This window comes from Watersipora subatra, chromosome 1 (genome assembly GCF_963576615.1).
Source record: "Watersipora subatra chromosome 1, tzWatSuba1.1, whole genome shotgun sequence".
Taxonomy (NCBI): Eukaryota; Metazoa; Bryozoa; class Gymnolaemata; order Cheilostomatida; family Watersiporidae; genus Watersipora; species Watersipora subatra.
In genome coordinates, this window is record NC_088708.1 from 17,861,217 (window position 1) to 17,883,897 (window position 22,681).

Below are 22,681 nucleotides of genomic sequence, written 5' to 3' on the forward strand. Positions count from 1 at the left end.
ATTACATAATCATAGTGTGTTATACATGAACTGACTACAACTTGCACTATATGCCAGGCTTTCTGTCTGGCCTAGTTGTTATTGTATGTCTGTCTTGTAATCTATGCTGTACTCCAATTAGATAAACATGAAAACAATGTAGAATATCTACAAAAGGAAATTGAGCAATTTATCTTTAAATTATTCAAAGAAGTTTAGCTTAATAAAACACATCACCCGCCCAGCAAGTTACTGATGATTTTAAACTAACCAAACAAGCATTACAAAATTCATAAAACAACTGATGAGTGTAACGGGGTTTACTTTCAGAAATTCTTGGAGTAAAACCTTCTTCGGGACAAAAACCTCCAAGAATCGAGTGGGGTTTGAACCCACTGCATTTATATAGTAGTATTTGTGAAGTTAAGTAACCGACACTTTATTTGGGATGAATAAATTCAATGGTTTATTGTATTGACTAATAATAAAACATATGAGAGATTAACAACCAAAATGCAGAAAATAGCAAAAGTTAGATACAACATACACTGTATTTACAAAAGATTATCAGCAGGTATAGAGAGAGACATACAGTTTATGTACAGTCAGTTATAGCAAAGAACAACTAGACAAATTTAAATCAATAAGCGATGAGCATTGCTCTAATGAGAGATAAAAAGTATACAAGTGCACAGGTATGCAAGTGTACAAGTACACAAGTGTACAAAAGAGGCAGTCAAAGGTCACTTAGGTTTTGTAAACATGCTGGCCAATGCCTTGGTTCCATCTTTTGCCTTGTTCAGCCACGAGGTAGAAGGGATGTCAGAGGGAGCCGATACCTTTTGAACACTGGTATCCATAGCGTCAGTATTCTGCACGGTATGCTTTAACTTCTTAGCTTTATCAAAAGATTGAAAACTACCCCTTACTGATGGTAAGGTTGTCGTGCCGGTGTCCCTGAGAGGCTTTGTAGAACTAGGACTAGATGTAGAGGCTGGTTTAGCACCTTCAGCCTGTTTAATTTCTGTACTCGAAGACTTGCACTTGTCCTTGGAGCGACTAGAGAACATCTGCTGACAGAAGTCTTTCACAAATGCCACAGGAACTTTGTTAGTAGCATCAAAATCCTGATAGAATAAGTACACAGACCAATTGATAAAGAAATAGAACAACATTAAGATTATTATTTGATTTCTTTAATAAAACTTGCCAGAATATATCACTATGGCAATTACCTGCAGGTCTTTGAAACTCTAAGACCATTCCGCTGGCTAACAATGAAACAGCCTTGAATAGCCATTTATATTTAACTATGATGGGGAGCCTAGTGACTTGCCCTACCTTATCGACCGATAGCTTGTAGGACTTGTAAGCTTTCATGAGTAGCACCTGAGCATTGGGTACACATATTGTGTGCTTGTTGCAGTATATGAACCACTTATGCGCCTGATGTAGCGAGGCAGCATAATTATACTCTGCCTTGCTGTCTGTATCCGAGCCAATCGTCTAAAACAGGTACTATGCTTAAGAGTCCAAGACAAGGGAGATTCGGTAAAGTGCAACTCCTTGAATTGATTCAAACTAATAAAATTATCGCTGACAAGACAACATAATAATAATAACAATAACAACACCCCAACAAATTCAAAAGTCATATTAACTAATTAGCAAATTTGATCACCTATCTTTAGGGTTTCTGGTGTATTATAAATCTTTGTATATGATATCAACAATGGGATGAAGAAATGACAGTTTACAAACTTGGGTAGCCTTGAAAATCCTGAATAATCATTTAGGCTGTAAACTTTATCAAGCTATAGGAATATTCAATGAGTTAAGCTAAAACCAGAAAGCTACAGAACTGCGTAGGTTAAACTATGGCTTAAATATGTGCAAAAGAAGACGAGTACAGCAATAGAGTACTAAATCTAACTGCGTGGATGAACCTGTATTTAACAATGGAAAAGGCAGGCAAGCTTATGAGTATGTGTAACTCGTAAGTACGAGTACGAGTATGTGTAACCTTTAAACAGTATGTGTCACTCACAAAAGGCAGGCAAGCTCACAACAACCAGGTATGAAATTGCAGAAATGTATCATCAGCCTGACCATGTACAAAAACATAATCCTGTAAATACCCAACTAGCTGCAGGCTTGAGCAATGATATTATTCCAAAATACTAGTGCACCTTCAGAATACGATTACACTGATATACGATTTTTTACCTTACGGAGTGAAATATCATATTTTTCCACCTCACCAAATGAATCTTATTTCACCATACGAAGTCAACAAAATTTTCGGCTGTGTTTAAATTTGGCAGTCGGTGTGCTTATTAGGTAAAAATAACAAAGATGCCGAAATGTTGTTCGCTGAAAACATTTTCACAACACCTGAAAGAGAAACTATGACTATTTCTCACAGTTCAGCATTTTTCTTGTATAAAACGGTAATATTTTCACATTAAAACCAGAAACAAAGTTGGAGTTGTAATCCCTTTAAACAGAAGGTCAACGGTCACACAACTCCTTTTAACCCGTTAAAAAAATCCATTTCATTACGAAAAGCACTTCGTTCGGGCTTTCTTGCAGAATTAGGTTAAAAAGATTTTAATGAGATCTGCTACAAATATTGAAAACGAAGCCAGAAACTAATAGGCGATAAAATTAGTGATAAAAACTTGAAATTCAGCAAAATAGTTAAAAGCTAAAACTTAGCTTTAAGTGTGAGTTTAGTGAGCTAAACTTATTTGAAGTGAATTCCAAGTTTATGTTATATGCACGTCTGTCTGGAGAATGAGAACTCTCAACGGTACGTACTGCACATTGCAACGTTACATTTTCATGCAGATCATAACCGATAAATACACTAAAGTTACTGTAGGTAACTATAGTTACTAAGGTTAACATACTATTTTGTTACTAATTTTTAATATGTTAGGTGTTTGTATAAATTTTTGTATACAATTTTTTCACCAAGCGATGCCAACTCTGGAATGGATTAAAATCGTATTCTAAGGGTGCGGCTGTATTTATGAACAGCAACGAGTACAAGTTAACACCTGCTAACCTTATACAGTGAATGGATGGCAAATTCGATAGCCTTGCTGGAGAGCAGCAACCTGTCTGCATCCTTCAGAAACTTCCTGCATGGCAATAAAAGCACCTGTTCTCATACTGACATAACAATGTAGACATTAAGACAGAATAAGGTTGATCGGCCCTCTACACATTTTACCACATATAAAATGTACTTGTTAATTTTGGTTGAAGTTACAAATACAAATAAAATATATTAACGATAAGCCCATTGCTGGAAGGCAAGTGCAACAAACAAAGACACACAATGAAACAAACAGAGAAGCACTAACAAGACGCTAACACATATCAGTATTGTTACTTATGAGTGAAAATATTTTTTAAAGATGTATTTCAAAGTATTCATATTTAGGTAACGGTTGTGTAGTCGCCTGACCCGTAAGTGAAAATCACGCACCTTTCCTGATCTGGTGTTCTTTGCAGTTGTGTGTGCAGCTGGTAGAGCAGGTGATAGTCTCGTTTCTCATGCAAGAATTGCAGTAGAAGGTAAATCGATTTATACAAATGAGCCCCAAAGCTGCCTGCGCGTTCTATCTCCTGTACTGGATTGCTCCAAACACCCTGCACAAAAAGTAAGTACTTCTAGCTGATTAATTTACACGCGCTAAACATCTCAGCCAACACACTGAACAGCATGATAAATATTACCCAACAGTCTAGGTTTAATTTTTTTGTAGATATGATTCACTGGAGATGATTGCATGATCTTTCAGCATTACATTACACTACAAGATGTAATGTACGCATAACATTCTAACAACTTACATTGAAAAAGTTGTTGTGTTTTCGGTCCTGAAACAAGCCTTGTGGAACAAATCGATCTTCACGCTTTTTTGAAGTGTTGCCAAGAAGTAAATCCTGAACCTTGTCAAGATCCTGTTGAAAAGATAACAGCAATATAAAGAAGCTACCAACAGACAGACTTGTCCTAAATCTACGTCTATCGCTCATTTGATTGATACATTCGAGTCAGCCTGCGCGTATACAACTGTGATTTAGTCGACATTCTTTCAGTTGCACCTTTTTAAAAATTATTTGAGTGGCAATATTGAAGATTAATTAACAAAACTCAACTAGCTGTCCCGTTTACACCGGTAATATAAATCATACAGAAACCAGAATCGAACTAAAACCATATATAACATAGTCGCCTAGCATGCGGAGTATGTGTTCATCCCCTATACTAAACAACTTGTTATAGCTACTAAACTTGAAAGTGACTAGTGGTGGTAGGTGACTGGTGGTGGCAGAATTGTGAATAATAGCTCTTATAGATGCACTTCTGCCTTCACAGTGCCAGTGAAATATTGTACTAACTTATAGGAGCCAGTGGAGGGCTATGGTACTAGTAGCTGTAGAACAAAACTAATATATGTTACAATCTTTCACCCAACCATTACAACCCAAATGATTCATGGTTTAGACCAAAACATTATTGAAGAATACATTGCACCCTCATACAATGTGTTTTTTGTCACACAATGAGGTTGAGGTTGTGAATTCAAGTCTAGTTCGCAGCTAATTTTTCATTCTTAAAACTATCGCTATAGCTGGACAGACAAAAGTATGAACAGACAGACAATCATTGAGATTTATATATATACACTATGAATTTCTATATGCCTTTATATGACATTACGGTGCCAACACCGGAACGAATTAATGTTGTATGGTGAGAGTCCACTGTACACAATGCAAAATTTTAAACAGAATTAATGTTTTTTCAAATTTGAAAATACCAAGGCCAAATCAAAACCCATTTAACACCTGATAACTACAGAATCAGGTAATTGAACATATTTAGACAGTATGGTAACTCCTACATTGGCCACAACATGCTGCCATTATCTGTCACAGATCTACAGCTTAAAGATACAACACAATTTACCTTCCTTTGGTTGTCATGCAAAAATGTTTTTGCGAGCCTGTAATAACTTTTGTAGTGCAGAGGGTAACGCTGGACACAAAGTTTCAGGCCAGCGATACAGGACTGTATCAACTCATCTCTGCTCAGTATCTCTGGAGATGTTGATGCAGATGTTTCCTTTGAAGGAGCAGTTGTTGCTGAGGTTGGAGATGATGCGAGTGGGGGATGAAGGCTAGTGGATGGAGGGAGAGAAGTGAGTGTTGAAGCAGCAGCAACATGTAAAGATGATGAGGAAATTTTGGATGCTGTCGAGGAAGTTGTTGACGGTATCGAGGAAGTTGTTGACGGCATCGAGGAAGTTGTTGATGTCGTCAAGGAAGGAGATGCTTTCGAGAAAGCCGTTGATGCTATTGGGAAAGTTGTTGACGATGATGTCAAGGAACTGGTTGATGCTACCGATGAAACGGTAAATGTTACTGGAGAAGACGTCGATAGTATTGAGGAGATGGTTGATGCCATCGAGGAAGGAGATAGTGTTACCGAGGAAGTGGTAGATGTCATCGAAGAAGTTGATGTTGCTATAAATGAAGTTGATTCTATTGAGAACATATGTGCTCCATCAGAAGAAACCATTGAAGCAATACCAGAGCTAAATGGTTTTATTGAAGAAATGGTTGGTGATTCCAAAGGGATCTTTGGTAATTCATCTAAAACAGTTGACGCTGGAGAAGAAACTGCACACGCTATTGAGGTAATTGCTGGTGACTCGTAAACTGTGCTTGCTAATAAATAAGGTGAAGTCACAGTCGTAGTGGATGCTTTGGTATGAACATTCGAAGCTGCTGTTATGGTGATTGAAGTTACATCACCACTGTCACTAGAATCTGCTGGAATTATTATCGAAACATCTGCAGCGGAGTCATTTGTGGAAGCAATATTTGCTCCATCTGCCATTCCGATATTATTTGAAGAATCGTTACCATTTGTAGAAGCAAAATGTTCAGCTACTTTTTTTGAAACAACAGCTGTCAACAGTTCAGCAGAAGTGATCGATGAGGTTGCCCGAGTTACATCAATTGTTATTGGGAACCTAAGACTAGACTGCACCTCCTTTTCTAAAAGACAAGCATCCTGAAAGTCTTCGAGTAATGATTCAGCCTTAACCTGTATGCTACGAACGCTACTAAAAGAACCATCTTCACACGTAGAATCAGGAGCAGTCGGTGTAGTGGGCTGAGCGAAAGAACTAGACACCACTTGAGACATTGAGGGATCTGCATCTCGTTTTCCTTCCGATTCAGTGTTAGCAACTCTGCGAGGCGGTGACTCTTCTGAATAAAGCTGAGACGTAATGTTCCGAGCACATGATTGACTAACAGTTTCATGGTGAGATGATTGGAGAGCAATTGTCTCAGTGAACTCTAAGATGTCTTTACACTCACTTTGTACAGTTAAATGATCCTGCAATCCATCTGTCTTTACTTTACGATTCTCTGAAGTACCTACAGAGCTTTCAGGAAAAATTCTGAAATCCTGTCTTCTTTCATTAACTGAAAAGTTTTCCTGTCCTTTAGCTAAAATCACTTCATTGTTTAGAGTATTACTGGATGGTGGAGAGGTATTAAGACAGCTGAGGCTAAGACCGGTAACAGTTGATAGACGACCACACATGGACTTTTCAGAATAGGAAGGGACTGTGTCCAACTTTCTGTCCACTTCAGTGACAACGTCACGCAGCAGAGCCTTGATATCTCTTAGTACAGAATCTTCAGTGTCTGTTGGTTCCTCTTCTGTGTGATTCACTCTGTCCCCCGCAAGAAAAGAAATACAACATTCATGTTTTCTTTTTGAATTAGCTGGGATGCTCATTGTGCTTGACCAGTCACCCTCTGACTGAGATGGCACACTTTCAGTTTGAGATATCATTCTCTTTTCACAAAATGGTGTGTTATCTTTGTGAGATGGTATGCTCTCTGTGCGAGGCGGTATGATTTCCATATGAGATGGCATTTGTACTGAGTAGGATGGTAGTGTCTCTATGTGAGATCGTGTGGAATCAGTAGAAGTTGATGCACTTGCTGTATGAGGCAGCAAACGTTTTATTGGCGCTGATGTAGTGTCTATATGTGGTCTTTGCTTCTCAGTGTCCTGATGAGTAACTACACATGAAGAATGACGGAATTCCCCTTTGCAGTCTACAGCTTCTATTCTGCCGATAATCTCTTCCATCACCTAACAATACAGTATAGAGAAAGCACATTAGCATTTTACCAACTTTATTCAAATCGCTAATGCCCTCCTACCACCATTTACAAAAACAACAATGAAGAATATTGCACACTCCGATTGTAATTGAAAGGATTATCCCAAGTATTTTTCTGTATTACTATTAATCCTCCATTCATTAGCCTTCGTAATAGATGAATCAGAAAGAATATATGTAATATTTGATTTGTTGAGATGAGTCGTACTCATCTCACGAATCAAATATTGCATGAGTGGACATATATCATTACATATATCATTACATATATATATATATGTAATGATATGTAATGATATATAATATTAAATATATCAAATATTACAGATGAGTGGACAGATCACAATTATCATTGTGATTCCTACGATCCGAAATCAGCTTCATTTAAGAAGACTCACAGGTTTGCGATTAATAACAGGTGACCTTAAATCCATGTTAAATTGACGAAAACGATAAGAGTGCAGCGTGGATGTCAAAACCTTTTATTTTTGGGTTACAATAGGACTTGTCTTTAGGACATTGCCAACTTTCATGCAGTTACAAAATTTTATACATGCAATTAATGAGCTGACTAATCTCTTGGTCAATACAGTCAATACAAGCCTTGAATCCATAATATTTAGATTATTAGAGCACAACTGACCTGATATGCCATACTACAAAGCACCAAGAATAATTGTGCTAGCCTTTATTCTCGGTGCTTTGTGACAGAAAAAGTGATGAGAAGATCTACGGCCAATAATAATAGTAATGTAGCTTAATATTTTACTTTACATTGACATTGTCAAATCACAACCTTTTCCACTGGTAAGATGATAATGCTACACATTTTATTTAAATTTGCTAATATAGCCCGAGTTCAAAATTGCTCAGTTTTTAGGTAGCGAAACCCTGAGAACTGGGGCAACCGAGTATAGATTACTGGCTAGTTGAAATGGCTGTATAACTTAAATTGGATTGCTATAACGCTGACCTCATAAACTATCTCCGCATCTAATCTGAGCTTCTCTTGTCTCCTTGTGGAGACTTTAGGAGCACAAGACGAGATGAGCAGTTCTGATTCGCTCTTCCTAACTTTAGTTCCAGAAGGCTTTTCGATAGCTTCAGAGCCAAGCTTGCGCTTCCTTGTGAGAGGAGTTTGAGGAGACGAAATCTGCGCGACTGTAAATGGGCACTTCTTCATCTCCTGTATAACCTAGAGAGAAAACATATCGTTGCATCCACTATGAACATGAACGAATAGAACTAATATGACCATAAGAACTAAAAAAACATTAAAACTATTTTATTCAATTACAGATATCCTTTCAATATGCTCATGTTACTAACTCGTGTTTACCTGAAGACTGTGTGAGAAAACGTCAGATCATTTGCTTGTAGGCAACCTACTGCTTGGTTATAATAAATTACCTCGGAGTAGAGTTGAAAGTGTTGTGTAGACTGAGATCTTTGCGCGGATTTCAGGATGGAAGCATGCACACGATAATACATTTCTAGAGCTTCGACAGCCAGATGTGGTAGGTTGTACATGTAGCTGATCTTGACAGGGTACTGTGCACCCTCATCATGTAAACACTTGCCGGCCTAGCAATGAACAAGATCAAATGATGAAAAGATGAGAGTGATGCAACCAGAAATAAATGAATCTAAATAAATCTATGCAAATAATAATCACCATGTACTTGCTGCAAGGTCACAATGAACGCAAAGATACAGTTGTAAAGAATACCTTCACGATACAGAATGTCAGAGCATAGGAAGCGACCAGTAAGAATGAATTTTGCAAGGCTGTTGTGTTGAAATCTATCAATATACTTCACATATGCACTGCTCCCTTCTGATTGAGCAGATGTTATAGGTGAAGAGCTGGGAAATTCGTGCTACTGATTACAGCCCTTCATCAAATAATGAGCATGGATATTACATCTATCTACCTTCTATCTATACACGTAAATCTCAAAGTCCATGTGTATGCAGTTCAGTGTGTCTGGCTATAGATGGCAAAATATTGGAATGAAAAATCTGTCTCACAGAAGATTTTGATCTCGGACCCTCTCACCCACCAGGCAAATACTTTACCAATTTAGCTATGCGAGATTGATGAATTCATTGGTCGATATATGTCGCTACGTGGGTGCAAATAAGCTACCGCTCTCTATTACGGTGCAACGTCATTATATGTATTAGTAAGAGCTTACTTAAACTAGCCCATATACCTATTAGTATACTATTACTATACTATTAAGTATAGTTAATAGGTCTATGAATTAGCCATTGGCAATGTGCCAGGCTAATGGCATTGTTGATGAGCCGAGTTTTTAAGTGTGGCATTGCTATCACTGTTTATAAGCTGATTTTTTATACAAGTCAACGCCGGACATTCTTCTAGTACAGTAATACTTCAACTTACGAGTGCTCCAACGTACGAGAAACTTGAGATATGAGCCAGCTTTTAAGCAAGTTTTAGCACTAACATACGAGCCATGTTTGAGATACGAGCACAGGAGTCAATTGCCAAGTATGCCAGAGGTATTTTATGAGAACAGCATCACTCTGTATTTTTCAACTGCTCAGGTTATACTTTTGTACCGTGTTTTTTGTGCGCGATTTTCAGTGCAGAATTATGTGAATTAAAAGTACTGTGCGTAGACCGATCGTTTGCCAGTAAAATGAAAGATAATGCAAAGAAAAAACAAATGATAACAATTGATATTAAACAGAAAATTATTGAAAAATATACGAAATGTGTATGCGTGATTGAGCTAGCTCAGCAATATGACAGAAATACATTCACAATTATCAAACAGAAGGATTATATTCAGGGCATTTAGTTCGCAAAAGGACTAACCATAGTTTCTAAACGGCGCAGCGATCTTCCCGACCGCTGATGGAGAGACTACTCAGGCATTGGATAAAAGATAAACAATTGGCCGGTGACAGCGTAACTGAAACGATGCTAGGTGAAAAGGCCGGTGCTATCTATCAAAACTATAAAAATAGACATTCGGCCAAGTTGGCTAACGGTCGTGCATTAACCCTTTGTGACGACACATGGGTTCGTCTTAATCGCAACATGTTGAAAGGGCGACAAAGGCAAACGTCCTTAGATAAGTTTATCTTAAAACGGCCGGCTAGTCGTGAAAGCGAAACAAAAGAAAAATGAGCAAACCAGCGAGAAACTTCAAACTATGAACGACGAAATTTTTTTTAATTTCGTTAAGTTAAAAATGAAAGTTTGCTTTTACGTTTGCTTCTAAGACTTTGATAACATCCAAATTTATCAAAGTCAACTGTTGTAATGAAGGATAACTTATATCTCCCTCGCTGGCAAGTGCTAGCGTTAGCTGCTATTGTATGTATTTAATTTTACATTTTAATTAATCACATTTCCTTGCATTATTTTTTATTTGTTGCTTTTTGAAAGCATGTGGTAAGTTAGGACAATAACCAACATGTTCTTTCTGTTACAATATCTTGTTTTGAGTGTTTTATTTGCATTTTTTTAGAGTATGGAAACCAATCAATATATATTTAATTGTTCTATATATAAATAAATTGCACCAACATGCGAGTAAATTGACATACGAGCTCAGTCACGGAACGCATTAAGCTCGTAAGTCGAAGTATGACTGTATATATATATAAATCTCAGGGTTTGTTTGTCTGTCGTTCGTATGTCCAGTTATAACAATTAAAATCTAAGAACCTAATAAACAAATCTATTTTTGTTTTGGGGTTGAGATTAACTAGCTCATGAATGACAGACAACATATATGTAGATAGTGTAATATCCATGTTCATTATTTAATGACGGGTTGTAGCCAGTAGTATGAATTTCCCAGCTCTTCACCCATAACATCTGCCCAATCAGAAGGGAGCAGTACATATGTGAAGTATATAGGTATTATCAAAAGGTGCTAGAAAGGTAATTTCTATTACCTTCTGATAGTGTGAGAGATAAATTGAGGGATCCTCATTTGACTTCTCTGAGATTTTGCCAAGCATATAGTGGTGGATCCAAGCTTCTTCCATCTCATCAGCCTTACATAGACTTGCCTGCTCATAGCAGTGCCTTGACTTGACCAGCGTGTCTTTCTTCAACGCTGTGAATGTGGCCAATTCACTTGATGATAATTCCGATTTTTTCTGTAAAAATTTGAGAAGTTGAATGGGGAGTTCATTGGCAAAGGAAGTACATTCAAGTTAGCTGTTGGATGCTTAGCAACAGAAACAAAAATGGCAGCAATCAGTGATATGACATATAGAGGGTTAGGCTGACCCACTGATACAATTCCAGGTTCGTTATTAGAGGTGAGTAATTGAGCAATGTCGCACTCACAGTCTTTATGACGCGGGAAGCAAATGAGTGCAGCTGATAGGCAGAACAGGCGTATTCAATCCACAACTTGACATTGTCTTGTTTCAGCGCTAATGCTCTAGTGAAAGACTGTACTGTGCTGACCGCGAGTTTCTGAAATGCTCCATCATAGCTCTGTCGCTCCATCTACAACAGACACACGTGTCCTATACTTGTTCACTGTTCCACTGCTTTCTCACAGGTATTTACCTGAAGCCACACTACACATACATGCACATATGTAAGCATACATGCACATATGTAAGCATACATGTGTATAACAACGACCTCTATATTTATGGGCACACAACTACTCACATATGTTCCATACTAACAATTAATAGATTTACTACAAAATAGGTTCACAGTCTACCTTAACTTACCAAACGTAACCTCGATTCCAGCTTGCTGCTCTTAGCAAGGGCCATGCCAGCCCAGGAGTCAAATCTGTCTGGTTTATAGTAGAGATCTTGAATGTAATGCTTGATGGCTTTACTGTGTGACAAGTAACAGCAGAGCTGATAAAGTGATCAAGAGATATGTAACATTGGATCCAACAATTTGGTGGAATACCCACCTCTTAGATATCATTATATTTCTCTCAAGCATCCAATGAGTTAGCATGTCAGAGTTAACTCTGATACTCATATAATGCATTTCCATGCTTCGAATATATTCGGAGTTGCTTCCACTCCGAATAATAAAAGCAGTAAAATCTGAACGCATTCGACTCCATTTCACTTGCATCTGTGAAACCATTCGCTTTGAGAGTGCTTAACATCATAGAAATACTCACTGCTGATGAAACTGAATCAATCTCGACTAAGCTCTCTCTGGTGGAGGTGAAAAAGTTTTAGCACACAACCACATGGGTCTCCGTTACGAAAACCTTCTACCGCTACTCACTACTCTTTCTGCTTGATAGTTTTGCCATTATATTAAAATTTAAATGCCAAGAATGAGTTGCTCGTAGGAGGATAATGACATAATTACTTTTTAGTGCAACTACTTGACTACGCATAAATCAAAAAGTGACCTTGACCCGAAAGCAACTCTACTTTAACAAGTTTTGTTTGGAGGAATATATTGTGAATCTTGGAAAGATCTGTAGCGCAACTTCGAATCATTAAAACGGTAGGATGTGAATTCATCGGCAGCGGGAAAGTCCACACTCATTTGAAGCATGACAACACGGTTAATTGGTGAGCACTACTTATGCTTGAATGCAATAGAACAACTAGTAACAAGTGAGCTTCCAGCAAACAACTCTGTGTAACACATCATTGACTGCATAGCAGTATTTGGTGGTAGCACACTTACAGTGGCTCCTTGTTCTTGAAGTAGTAGTCAGCTAGCAGATAGTAGGCCTCCGAGCAGAGTGTGCTGAAAGAGGTAAATGTATATAATCCCGTTTATCAATATCTACACCTTGCTCAGAGCTGATGGTCAATTTTACCAATATCAAAAGTAAATGTTTCAAACCAGAGTCAATACTTAGTTATACCGTATGAGAATAGACCGTCTTATTATACCCTAGGACACTTATATTTCGCTAGTATTTAGTTTCATGAGTAGCACACAGAGTAAAATTTCGCTGCAACTTAATTTCGCAGATCTGATGAGTGCGAAAATATAGTGATGTGAAAATAAATGCAATAGAACAAACATATTTGGATTCCTCAGGTCCAGATCACTAGTAAAAAATTTTTTCAATTTGGGACTAGTTTGTATTTGTGAACCGCGGGTAGAAATGTGTGGGCGAGATCGACAATGCAACTTGATCGCTTGCTGCTATTTGTTTCTTGGACTATCAATGACGTCTAGGTACTTGCCCTTGCTGCCGTGACCAGACCTGCCAACCCAAGAGTAGGGCAATGTGTGCGATTTGGTTTTGGGGGCAATTGATGTATCAATGATAGTATATATAAAATTGTGGAAATTGGGGCAAAAATCTCACGCATTTTCATTTTTTCTTTGGGGTGATTGCGTGAGTCTCACGCTCAATGCGTGAGAGTTGGCAGGTATGGCCGTGACTGATGTGGCACCAATATTATATCTCAAGTATTTATAGCCCGCGGTGGCCATGGCCCAAGGTTGTTATTGTTTTTGGTTGGTAATAAAATTCATCGCTACAATAATTGTTATTCAATTTTATGACTTACCCTACCAGACTTTCATCCTCATCAGTTACAAATTCAGTGATTAAACTAATATCATCATCTTCCTCGTTTGTCTTGGCATTTCCATAGGCCCGTATTTCCTGGGGCGGCTGGCCGGCCCCAACTTTTAAGGAATTTTTAGTGGCTAAGTATAGTCAAACTAGGAGAACTCGCCTTCGGATAAAATGTAAAATTTTATCACGAACACTTGGTTAACTCGAACGGATTTGTTTGGTCCGTTCCCACGTAATGATAGACTGCTTTAGATAACTCGACTTCAACATCATTAACTCGAACAGTTATTTGCCCAACGGCTACGGGAACGGTTTTTATCGCTGTAGAATATCACTTTATTCCAAGCCAGAGAGATAAACGCTAACTTTTAATAGTTTTTGGGCGTCATTATTATCATGATTGACAAAATATTTTTGTTAACGACTGTTATAAAGGTTTGCAAAAGGTCAAGTTTTACCAAACATCCGTTTGGCAATGGCCCAACGAAAGCGTAAAAACCTAAGGATGAACTAAAAAAAAAATTGGCAAAATTTATCTTTGTTTTAATGCTCAAAAGAACAAAAAAGTCTTTTTTCTGAGCGTTTCAACGGCGGTCAAGATTAGCCTATTTTAATCTAAAAACGTCCTAGCAGTCACATCACCTAAAACAAACAAATATCAAATAATAGAAAAAATGTTTATACATTCCGATAAAATCTTTTAAAACTTTACGTGAGATGCCCAGTTGAGGCCCTACATGAAAGAAACCTCTTGAGGGGGCTGATACCGCCCCTCCAAACCCCCAGATGCTCATAACTAGTCGCCTAACATTAGCTGCCCCAATTTTCAACCAGGGAATACAGGCCTGCTTTTCCAAAAGAACTTGTTATCTCAATTTGCTTTGCCACGCTGCTCAGTCGGCGTATTAGCTATAATGAGTTTAGCAGAAATTGCCCAATGAGCCCAACCACACACAAAGGTTACCTGCATTTCACAATATGTTTTTATTGTGGATATCAATGAACAAAGCTATTTAATTTCGCGTTTTCGCTCGTTCGTTATGATAGTTTAGTTTCGCTCATGAAATTTTCGCGAGATGAATGACTCTGCGAAAATGCGAAAGTTAGATGACGCGAATACAAAAGTGTCCTAGGGTAGATGCAAATGATGAAGTGAAGCTGCACTGAATACCTGCAGGATGGAGGAGACAGGGAGTCCAAGTCATCCAAAGTAGCCAAGTCATTTAGAAAAGCATCGACAACCTTAACTATCTTAGGGTCGGGAGCGTGCTCTGGAGGCACCTCTGAAACCAACTTCCTAAAGAGACCTTCAAGTTCAGCAGGGATCGTGCTTGACTTGTAGCTGTCAAAATCTGGCACAGACTTTGGCTTGTAGTAGTCAAACAGTTGCTGAGCCGCCGCCCAAGTCAAGGAAACTGTAGAAGCACCATGATCGCTCAAGTTTTTGGCCTTTATCTGTAAAAACAACACTACTAACAACAACAATATGGTGGGCAGCTAAAGAGCCTAGCCCTAGGACATGCCTCGTACTACTATGCAAACTATACCATATTTCCAATATTATATAATTGTTAAATGAATGCCCTGCGTTGACCAAGTAAAAAAAAAGTTTGTGCACAAAAAAATTAATTTCAGTCAATATTTACCATTCTAACTTTTAAATGAAGGTGTTTGTTTATTTCTGTGTCTGCTTTCAGTTTAATCAAGTTTATGTTATCTATATATATTATATATATACATGTATATATATAATATATATACATGTATATATATATACATGTATATATATATATACATGTATATATATAATATATATAGATGTATATATATATACATGTCTATATATATTATATATATACTTGTATATATATATTATATATATACATGTATATATATATTATATATATATATACATGTCTTTATATATTATATATATACATGTATATATATAATATATATAGACATGTATATATATATACATGTATATATATATATACATGTATATATATACATGTATATAGATATATCTATATACATGTATATATATATATACATGTATATATATATACATGTATATATATACATGTATATATATATACATGTATATAGATATATATATACATGTATATATATACATGTATGTAGATATATATATATACATGTATGTAGATATATATATATATACATGTATATATATATACATGTATATATATACATGTATATATATGTATTTATATATATAAATCTCAAAGTTTGTCTTTTGTTGGTCTTTCGTTTTCTGTCTTCTCTGTGTCCAGCTATAGTAACTAAAACCTTGCAATGAAAATCCCCACCGTACTGAAATTGAACTCACGACTATTACAATTGCAAGCATGGAAACACACACCTAACCACAAGGCTAAGCCATACCTACCTTCTTTAGGTCATTGACAGTATCTTTATCGCAATCTAAGCTAAATATGTATGTTTTATTATGAATTAATATTATCTTTTGTTTGTTTTTCTTTTGAAATTGTTATAAATGCCATTTTTATTAAGTTTTTATTTGTGATTCTCAAATGTGTCACTTCAATTTCAAATGCTCCGCTACAGTTCGACTGTAACAGCACAATTTGAATCTTCAATTTTCGGTTATTGTGAAGGGCAATCGCTAGAAACAGTAAAACTAAAAAATGTTCACATAGACATTCTCCAGATGGAATTGCCTATACATTCTCTCTTGGTTCGGTCAAACAAAGTACCCTCATGCACATCACTGATGTATTTAATTTTAATATCTCATTTTTACGTTTGTGCCAGTATCGACTATCAAAAGTTACCAGTATCATCGTATTCAAAATTTTGATGGATAGCTTCTGCAGCAACAGAAACCTTTTTTAAACACACACTTCTATGTGCTCTTTGTTATTGTTAAGTCAACATATCGGTATCAGTATCAATTAGCTTTTCATTGTAACCATTGTAATAAAACATACCTTATCTAGCCATTACTTGCTAATTATTTCACATTTAAAAACCTTTACAGTTGTTTTAGTTTTATTAAGTTTTATTGTTTTACTATTATTACTAGTTTTTAACTTAGTCTTAATTTATTTGAACTGCACAAAACACTTTTCTTATAATATGAAGTTTAAAAGTTATGATGGTAAACGTTGTATACGTTAAATGAAAATAAATTTTCTGTGCAAAAACTTTTTTATTTCCCAGGCATTCATAGTATATACATACATTTATAGCATTTTGGGGAAGTCTGGGCATGTACTTTTCTTTTAGTAGTTCTAGTAGTGACGCGTGAAGCGTGCGTATTTTAACTAATCAGCATTGAAGATAGGCAGGAGTAATAAGTATGCGCACAATTATTCCTAGAATGGCAAGTAGGTCGTGTGGCGTAGTGAATAGCACGTCTGTCTGCAGAACGGGGGTTTCCGAGTTTAATTCGAGTGTGAAGTGCTTTTCGTTCTTAAAACTTTATCGCTACAACTGGACATATAAATGACAGACCAACAAATGACCAACAAACACTTAGATTTATATATAACTAGCTGTGCTACCCGGCACTGCCTGGGTTTTAAAAATCAGCTTATAAACAGTGGGAGGTAATGAAAGTGGTCTGCCACTTGCTAATAGCCTGGCACATTGCCCATGCATAATTTGAGTAAGCGTACTAATAAGAGCTACCCTCTCGGTGACGTTAGGCAATCACCCTTGGTAGTACGCAAAGCCGTCAACGTATTTGCTCCCACATAGTGACATATATCGCATAGTGAAGTGATCAAGTTCGTGTGGCTTAGTTGGTAAGGCCTCTGGTGGTAAACCGGAAGGTACGAGTTCAAATTTTCTACAATACGGAATCCTCATTCCAAGATATTAACAGCTATAGCTGGACACACCGAAAACAGACGACAAACTTTGAGAAATATATATATAACAGTAGATATTCCTATAATGTAAAATCCGCACATCGTGAAGAATTCATGTAAAGTTTTTGCTTCGTACTACGTAAAAAAATCCATATAACATGAAGTGTCAAGTCAGGGTGAATTCTCCAATTCGAGCTGAATAATGAGAATCTCGTAGTTAGCCTTAAAGATATCATTTTCTCTCTTGCTGCACTTCAGAGGCAAAATGACCTACATGTATGTCTCTATATATACAAGAACACTGGCACTCTGGTTCGCCGTGAGTGATCGTCAGATGTGTCGATAAAGCACAAAAAATCAGGAGCCGCACAATTATCCAGAAACGATCAATTAATGCAGGTGTCAGAATGTCGGTCTACCAATTTGAATGTCACGAGTTGGAGTATTGTCGAAAGCCATCTTTTGTCATAACTTTGAACCCTCGAGACGAATATGTGAACGGACAGATAAACACCGTTTTTTTGTAGTAAAAATATATTTTTGTTCTACTTTGTTGTAGTTGAATCAATTATTTTCATTATTTTTCCTTCGCAGAATAGACTTTGCTGTCTAGCAAAAATCGTTGTAAATTGACTTTGGAGGTGTGCAGGCCCTTCAACTTATTGTAAAATTACCGCAATCATGAACCATAAACCGCGTGAAAGTGATAAAAAAAGAGAAAAGTTGTTGATACAAACCAATAATACTAGTTACGGTAGTCAATAAATTAAAAAATTGAGTTTAGTTTTTTTTTTTAAAAGGCCAAAAGGGTTAGTTTGGAAAAATCCTTGAACAAATTAGGCAATTTACATGTATTTTCCATTGTTCCTGTAACGTAAAATCCCTATAACGTAAAGGTTCCTGGAACAGACTATTTACATTGTAGAAGCGTCTCTTGTATAGATATAATATATATTACTTTATTGGCTAATTACTATATTACTATAAACTTATAACTGATTAAATAAATGACTCACACCATTGAAAATGTACATAGCAAATCTATAATGATGATTGAATTGAAAATTATGATATACAAGTGTCACTATGGATTCTACTTAGTGTGAATGTAATCACCCCTATTACACTGAAAAAGGCCTATTACAGGTGAAATTCCTTGATTCACTAATTTGCTACTGGTGTAAACTAGAGAGCAGAAGATAAACACGGTAGTGTAACGTGCCTTCTTGTGTGGGTGACCATAGAGACAAAAGATGCACTGGCTAACTTGTTGTTCCATTTGCTGTCGGTTGTATGTTCCAGCAATGGAGAGTCGCTGAAAAAGCTTCTCAAGGAAATACTGCAGAAGGAGACCATCAGAGCTAGTGCAAAGGCCATGTTTGGCAAGGAACTTGTGCCCCGCCTTAAGAATCCTACAGACAACAAACACCAAAAAAATTTTGGATTTTGCGCAATACAACGCAACTGTGAAAGCAAAAAATAATTTCACTTAAGCCGTAGAGGCTTTTGAGTGTCACCAGAATAAATATCTTTATCGCAGAGCCATGGATAAAGATAATTACTAAACGATAATATATAATAATACTATAATACATAATATAATACTAAATAATTAATAAATTGTTTTAAGATGTGGTGGAGCACCTGCTGATTGCTGTCTAAAACATGAAACCTCCTTAAACATGCCGGAGAACTTCACTAGTGTGGGTTTATTACTAATGATTCAACCCCAAAACCGAGTGTAACTCAAATAACTAAAAATGAGCAGACTTTTTAACAAAACAAATTATAGATAAGATTACGATAATGCAGCAGTTTATAGAATGAAATAGATAAAACACTGTACTAAAAACACATTTGCATCTTGGGCTAGCAGTAAATTACAACAGATGTCATGGGTATGTCATGTTTCGTATGTAATGTACATTAAATGAAGGTATAGATCGAACAGAGTACAGCAAACAAAGGAGCAGATTCTTTATCGTCGGAAACTAACAAGAATGTGCTCTATACATGCCAACTAAATTACCCTACATACAGTATATCTTGAATAAATATCTTACTCTAAAGAAGGGGGAGTTTCAAGAGGGGGTGAACCAATAGTAGAGACTTGCAGAATATCACAGAGCTTAGACGTGATTATCCAGGGTAGGACAGAATCCACCAGCATTCTCTTGCCTGACTCGAGCGCAGATACATTTGCTTTAATAACTTTAAGACAGGACATCCCTAATGGCTTCACATATTTGGAGGGAAAACTTTCATCGTTATCTAGTTTTGTATCAAGTGAGCGAAGATTACGAGTGATTATTTTTCCCCAGTTTCCTTTGTGACTACTTTCTACATGATATACGAGTTCCTGCAAGCTACACATAAGCCATTTAATATTAAGATTAAAATCAGTGAGTTTATCTAGGGTGTTGATGAGTAAATTGAGTTGAGATAGTCGAGAGTCCGTGTAGCGATTGGTCAGCTCAGTATCAAAAGTTGGTTCGAGTAGAGAGAGAACCTTGGCATAGTCGCAGTCACTGTACACTGAAGCCAACTCATTCAAAGCTTCTGTTCTCTCTAGGACGGCAAGCTCAGTCTCGATCATCTTTCTATTAAGCAAAACCTTTGAGGAGTTATTGCTGAGACGAACAGAAAAGTCTTTGTCGTTAAGGGACTCGAGGTAAGTGAGAAGGTTTTTATATACATTAATAGCTGTAAGGGGCTGGCCTAGGCCATTATAGTAGCGTGCACCCATATAGTAGTAACGCGTGCTCAACTCTTGGCAATGAGCAGGCAGCTTCTCCTCATTGCCAATAACCATCTCCCAGTATGTAAACTCATTTACGAACACGCTTTCTAGCTGCGATTCAAATGCCTTTGCAGATATGACCCTGTCTATTTTCAACTCCATCCATAAAAGAGCCAGCAAAACATCAGCTTCCACAGCTTCATCAGAGAATATGTTGGGTATCTGGTAACATGGCCGGTGCTTTTCATACACATCTACATACACAGATGCTAGACTGGAGGACCAGACAAATTGACGCTTTTTTGACAGAGCCAACAGCCAGTCCCTCATCACGTTAATCACTCCTCGACTAGAGTCTATGTAGGTTAAAAATTCTCTGATATCCCCTTGCTCATCTGAAAAACTGTCAGGCTCTGAAGACGCAGCAGCGGGTACGGAATGTGTGACAGAGTTCAAGAATTCATCCTTTTGGTTGGTCTGCTCACCATTAACTTGCTTACTGAGTAGGTTTGTAAAAAGTTCTTTTATCTCAGCTACATGATTAGATTTGTCAAATCTTACTGCCTTTTCAGTAGTTCCAGGTTTGGTTGTCGGCGGCTTTACTCGCATTGACCTTCGCTTGCATTCAGCGACTGATACGTAGCGACCTTTTTTCGTCTTTTCTTGCTCTCGTAGTGAAGGAGAATTTCTGGTATATACATGATCCTCCACAACGGGAGAAACAAGCCGTTCATCTTTTTCAATGTTACTTACAAGCTCCTCTAAAAGCTCAGCAACTGCTGTGTTCTGTTCATTAGTGACCGCTCGGTCCACATCACTAGCCACTCGCTGCACAATGTCATACAATACCTCTTTAGTTACATCGCTGTCACACTCAGCTTCCTCTACTTTCTCCATCATGCCAGACAAGACACACTCTACTGCATCAATGCCAAAACCAGACAATTCAGCTGGGTTCTCTGCGTCAGTCGAACCATTTGCTAACAGACTGGAACCGTTACAGCTCTGGCCATCTTCGTTAACAGCGCTGACAGACTTATGCTTCACCACATTGGAGTTGCTGCCTTCTTTTGCAACACGCTGTACAATGTTGGACAGAACTTGTTCTATGATATCAGCATCACAGCCAGACTCTTCAAAAGTGACAACAGATCTATCATTGCTTAAGTCGTCATCCACGAGCTCTATCTCAGAGAGAATATCTTCCATAACCATGGTAACAGCAATACTGTCATGGTTGGAGAGCGGATCGCTACCATGGTAACCATCTACATCACTTGCAGCTTTTTCAGTTGAATTGTTGTCTGAACTAAAGTGCATCTAGAGAATAGAACGAGAGATGCAGAATCAGTGTTAATATTTTATGTATAAATGAAGGTTATTGATTGTATAGATGGTGACATACGGTAATTACATCAGAGCTACAAAGTTAGTAATACGGTGTGTAAAGTTACTAACGTCAGCTGAAAGTGTACATTGGGAAATGTCTGAGTCTCCAGTAGGCTCAAACTGTAAATGTGGTGCCTTCTCGTCAGTCTCTTCACAGCCTTCTTTTCTGGCAGTGTCTGCAATGTTTATTTGACATATACTTTACTAGTTGCATGCCTGGCATTACACGAGTAATAGACAAGTTTTGCATAGAAAATTTATATTTAATCAACATATACAACATTTACTATTCTAACTTTTAAATGAAGGTATTTGTTCATTTCTGTGTGTGTACCAGCAATGAGATACAGCCCCCCAAGGATAGGCGATGGCTATCATATGGGCGGGGTTCAATGATCGTTCTCTGTTAGGATTGTGCTAGCCTGGGTTTCGGATCTAACACAATTCTCGCGGGGCGGTCGCATTGCTTTGTTAGGTTTTGGAAAACACGACTCGCTGTTATCGTTTCATTAGCTCATTCAGCCAGTAGACCCTGCGGTTCACAATAGCAAACCTTGAATTTCTACAATGTAGGGGTAATACCTAACCAAAATAACGGATCCATGCAAAATAAAACATTTCAAATTTTCTTCTTTTACTAATTTTAAAATTGGTAAAGGTCGTAGTATATGCTTAAAGTTGAATATAATTTACCCAAAATTACCCGAACAACGGCCTTTTTTTCTTAGTTTTTGATTAATATTTTGCCACCCCTAATATAAAATGACAGTCTTTCATCGTTGTCACATTGTGTTACCTGGCCAATAAGATGGGACAGCAGGCAAAGCTATGAAGTGTAGTTTTCATACTCAAAATTTAAACATAAAACCGAATTTGGGCTATTTTACGATTGTGACTATTAATATCACGAATGCTTGTGAATGGCAACTGGCTGATCATAATGGTGACAATATT

General features: G+C 37.2%; 1 protein-coding gene across 1 annotated transcript in view; it reads right to left on the bottom strand.

Moving 5' to 3' along the window:
- Positions 1-448: 448 nt before the first annotated feature.
- LOC137406667 (calcineurin-binding protein cabin-1-like) overlaps positions 449-22,681 on the bottom strand; it is a 29,102-nt gene continuing 6,869 nt past the window's right edge. Inside the window, exons 9-23 of the mRNA XM_068093304.1 lie at positions 19,662-21,658; positions 18,821-19,010; positions 14,910-15,193; positions 12,886-12,948; positions 11,949-12,060; positions 11,548-11,712; positions 11,148-11,354; positions 8,619-8,792; positions 8,182-8,403; positions 4,967-7,177; positions 3,844-3,954; positions 3,476-3,639; positions 3,050-3,125; positions 1,321-1,485; positions 449-1,106 (exon numbers count right to left, since the gene is read on the bottom strand). Coding sequence (XP_067949405.1) covers positions 723-1,106; positions 1,321-1,485; positions 3,050-3,125; positions 3,476-3,639; positions 3,844-3,954; positions 4,967-7,177; positions 8,182-8,403; positions 8,619-8,792; positions 11,148-11,354; positions 11,548-11,712; positions 11,949-12,060; positions 12,886-12,948; positions 14,910-15,193; positions 18,821-19,010; positions 19,662-21,658 — 6,525 coding nt within the window. The 3' untranslated portion in view covers positions 449-722. The remainder of the gene's footprint in view (positions 1,107-1,320; positions 1,486-3,049; positions 3,126-3,475; positions 3,640-3,843; positions 3,955-4,966; positions 7,178-8,181; positions 8,404-8,618; positions 8,793-11,147; positions 11,355-11,547; positions 11,713-11,948; positions 12,061-12,885; positions 12,949-14,909; positions 15,194-18,820; positions 19,011-19,661; positions 21,659-22,681) is intronic.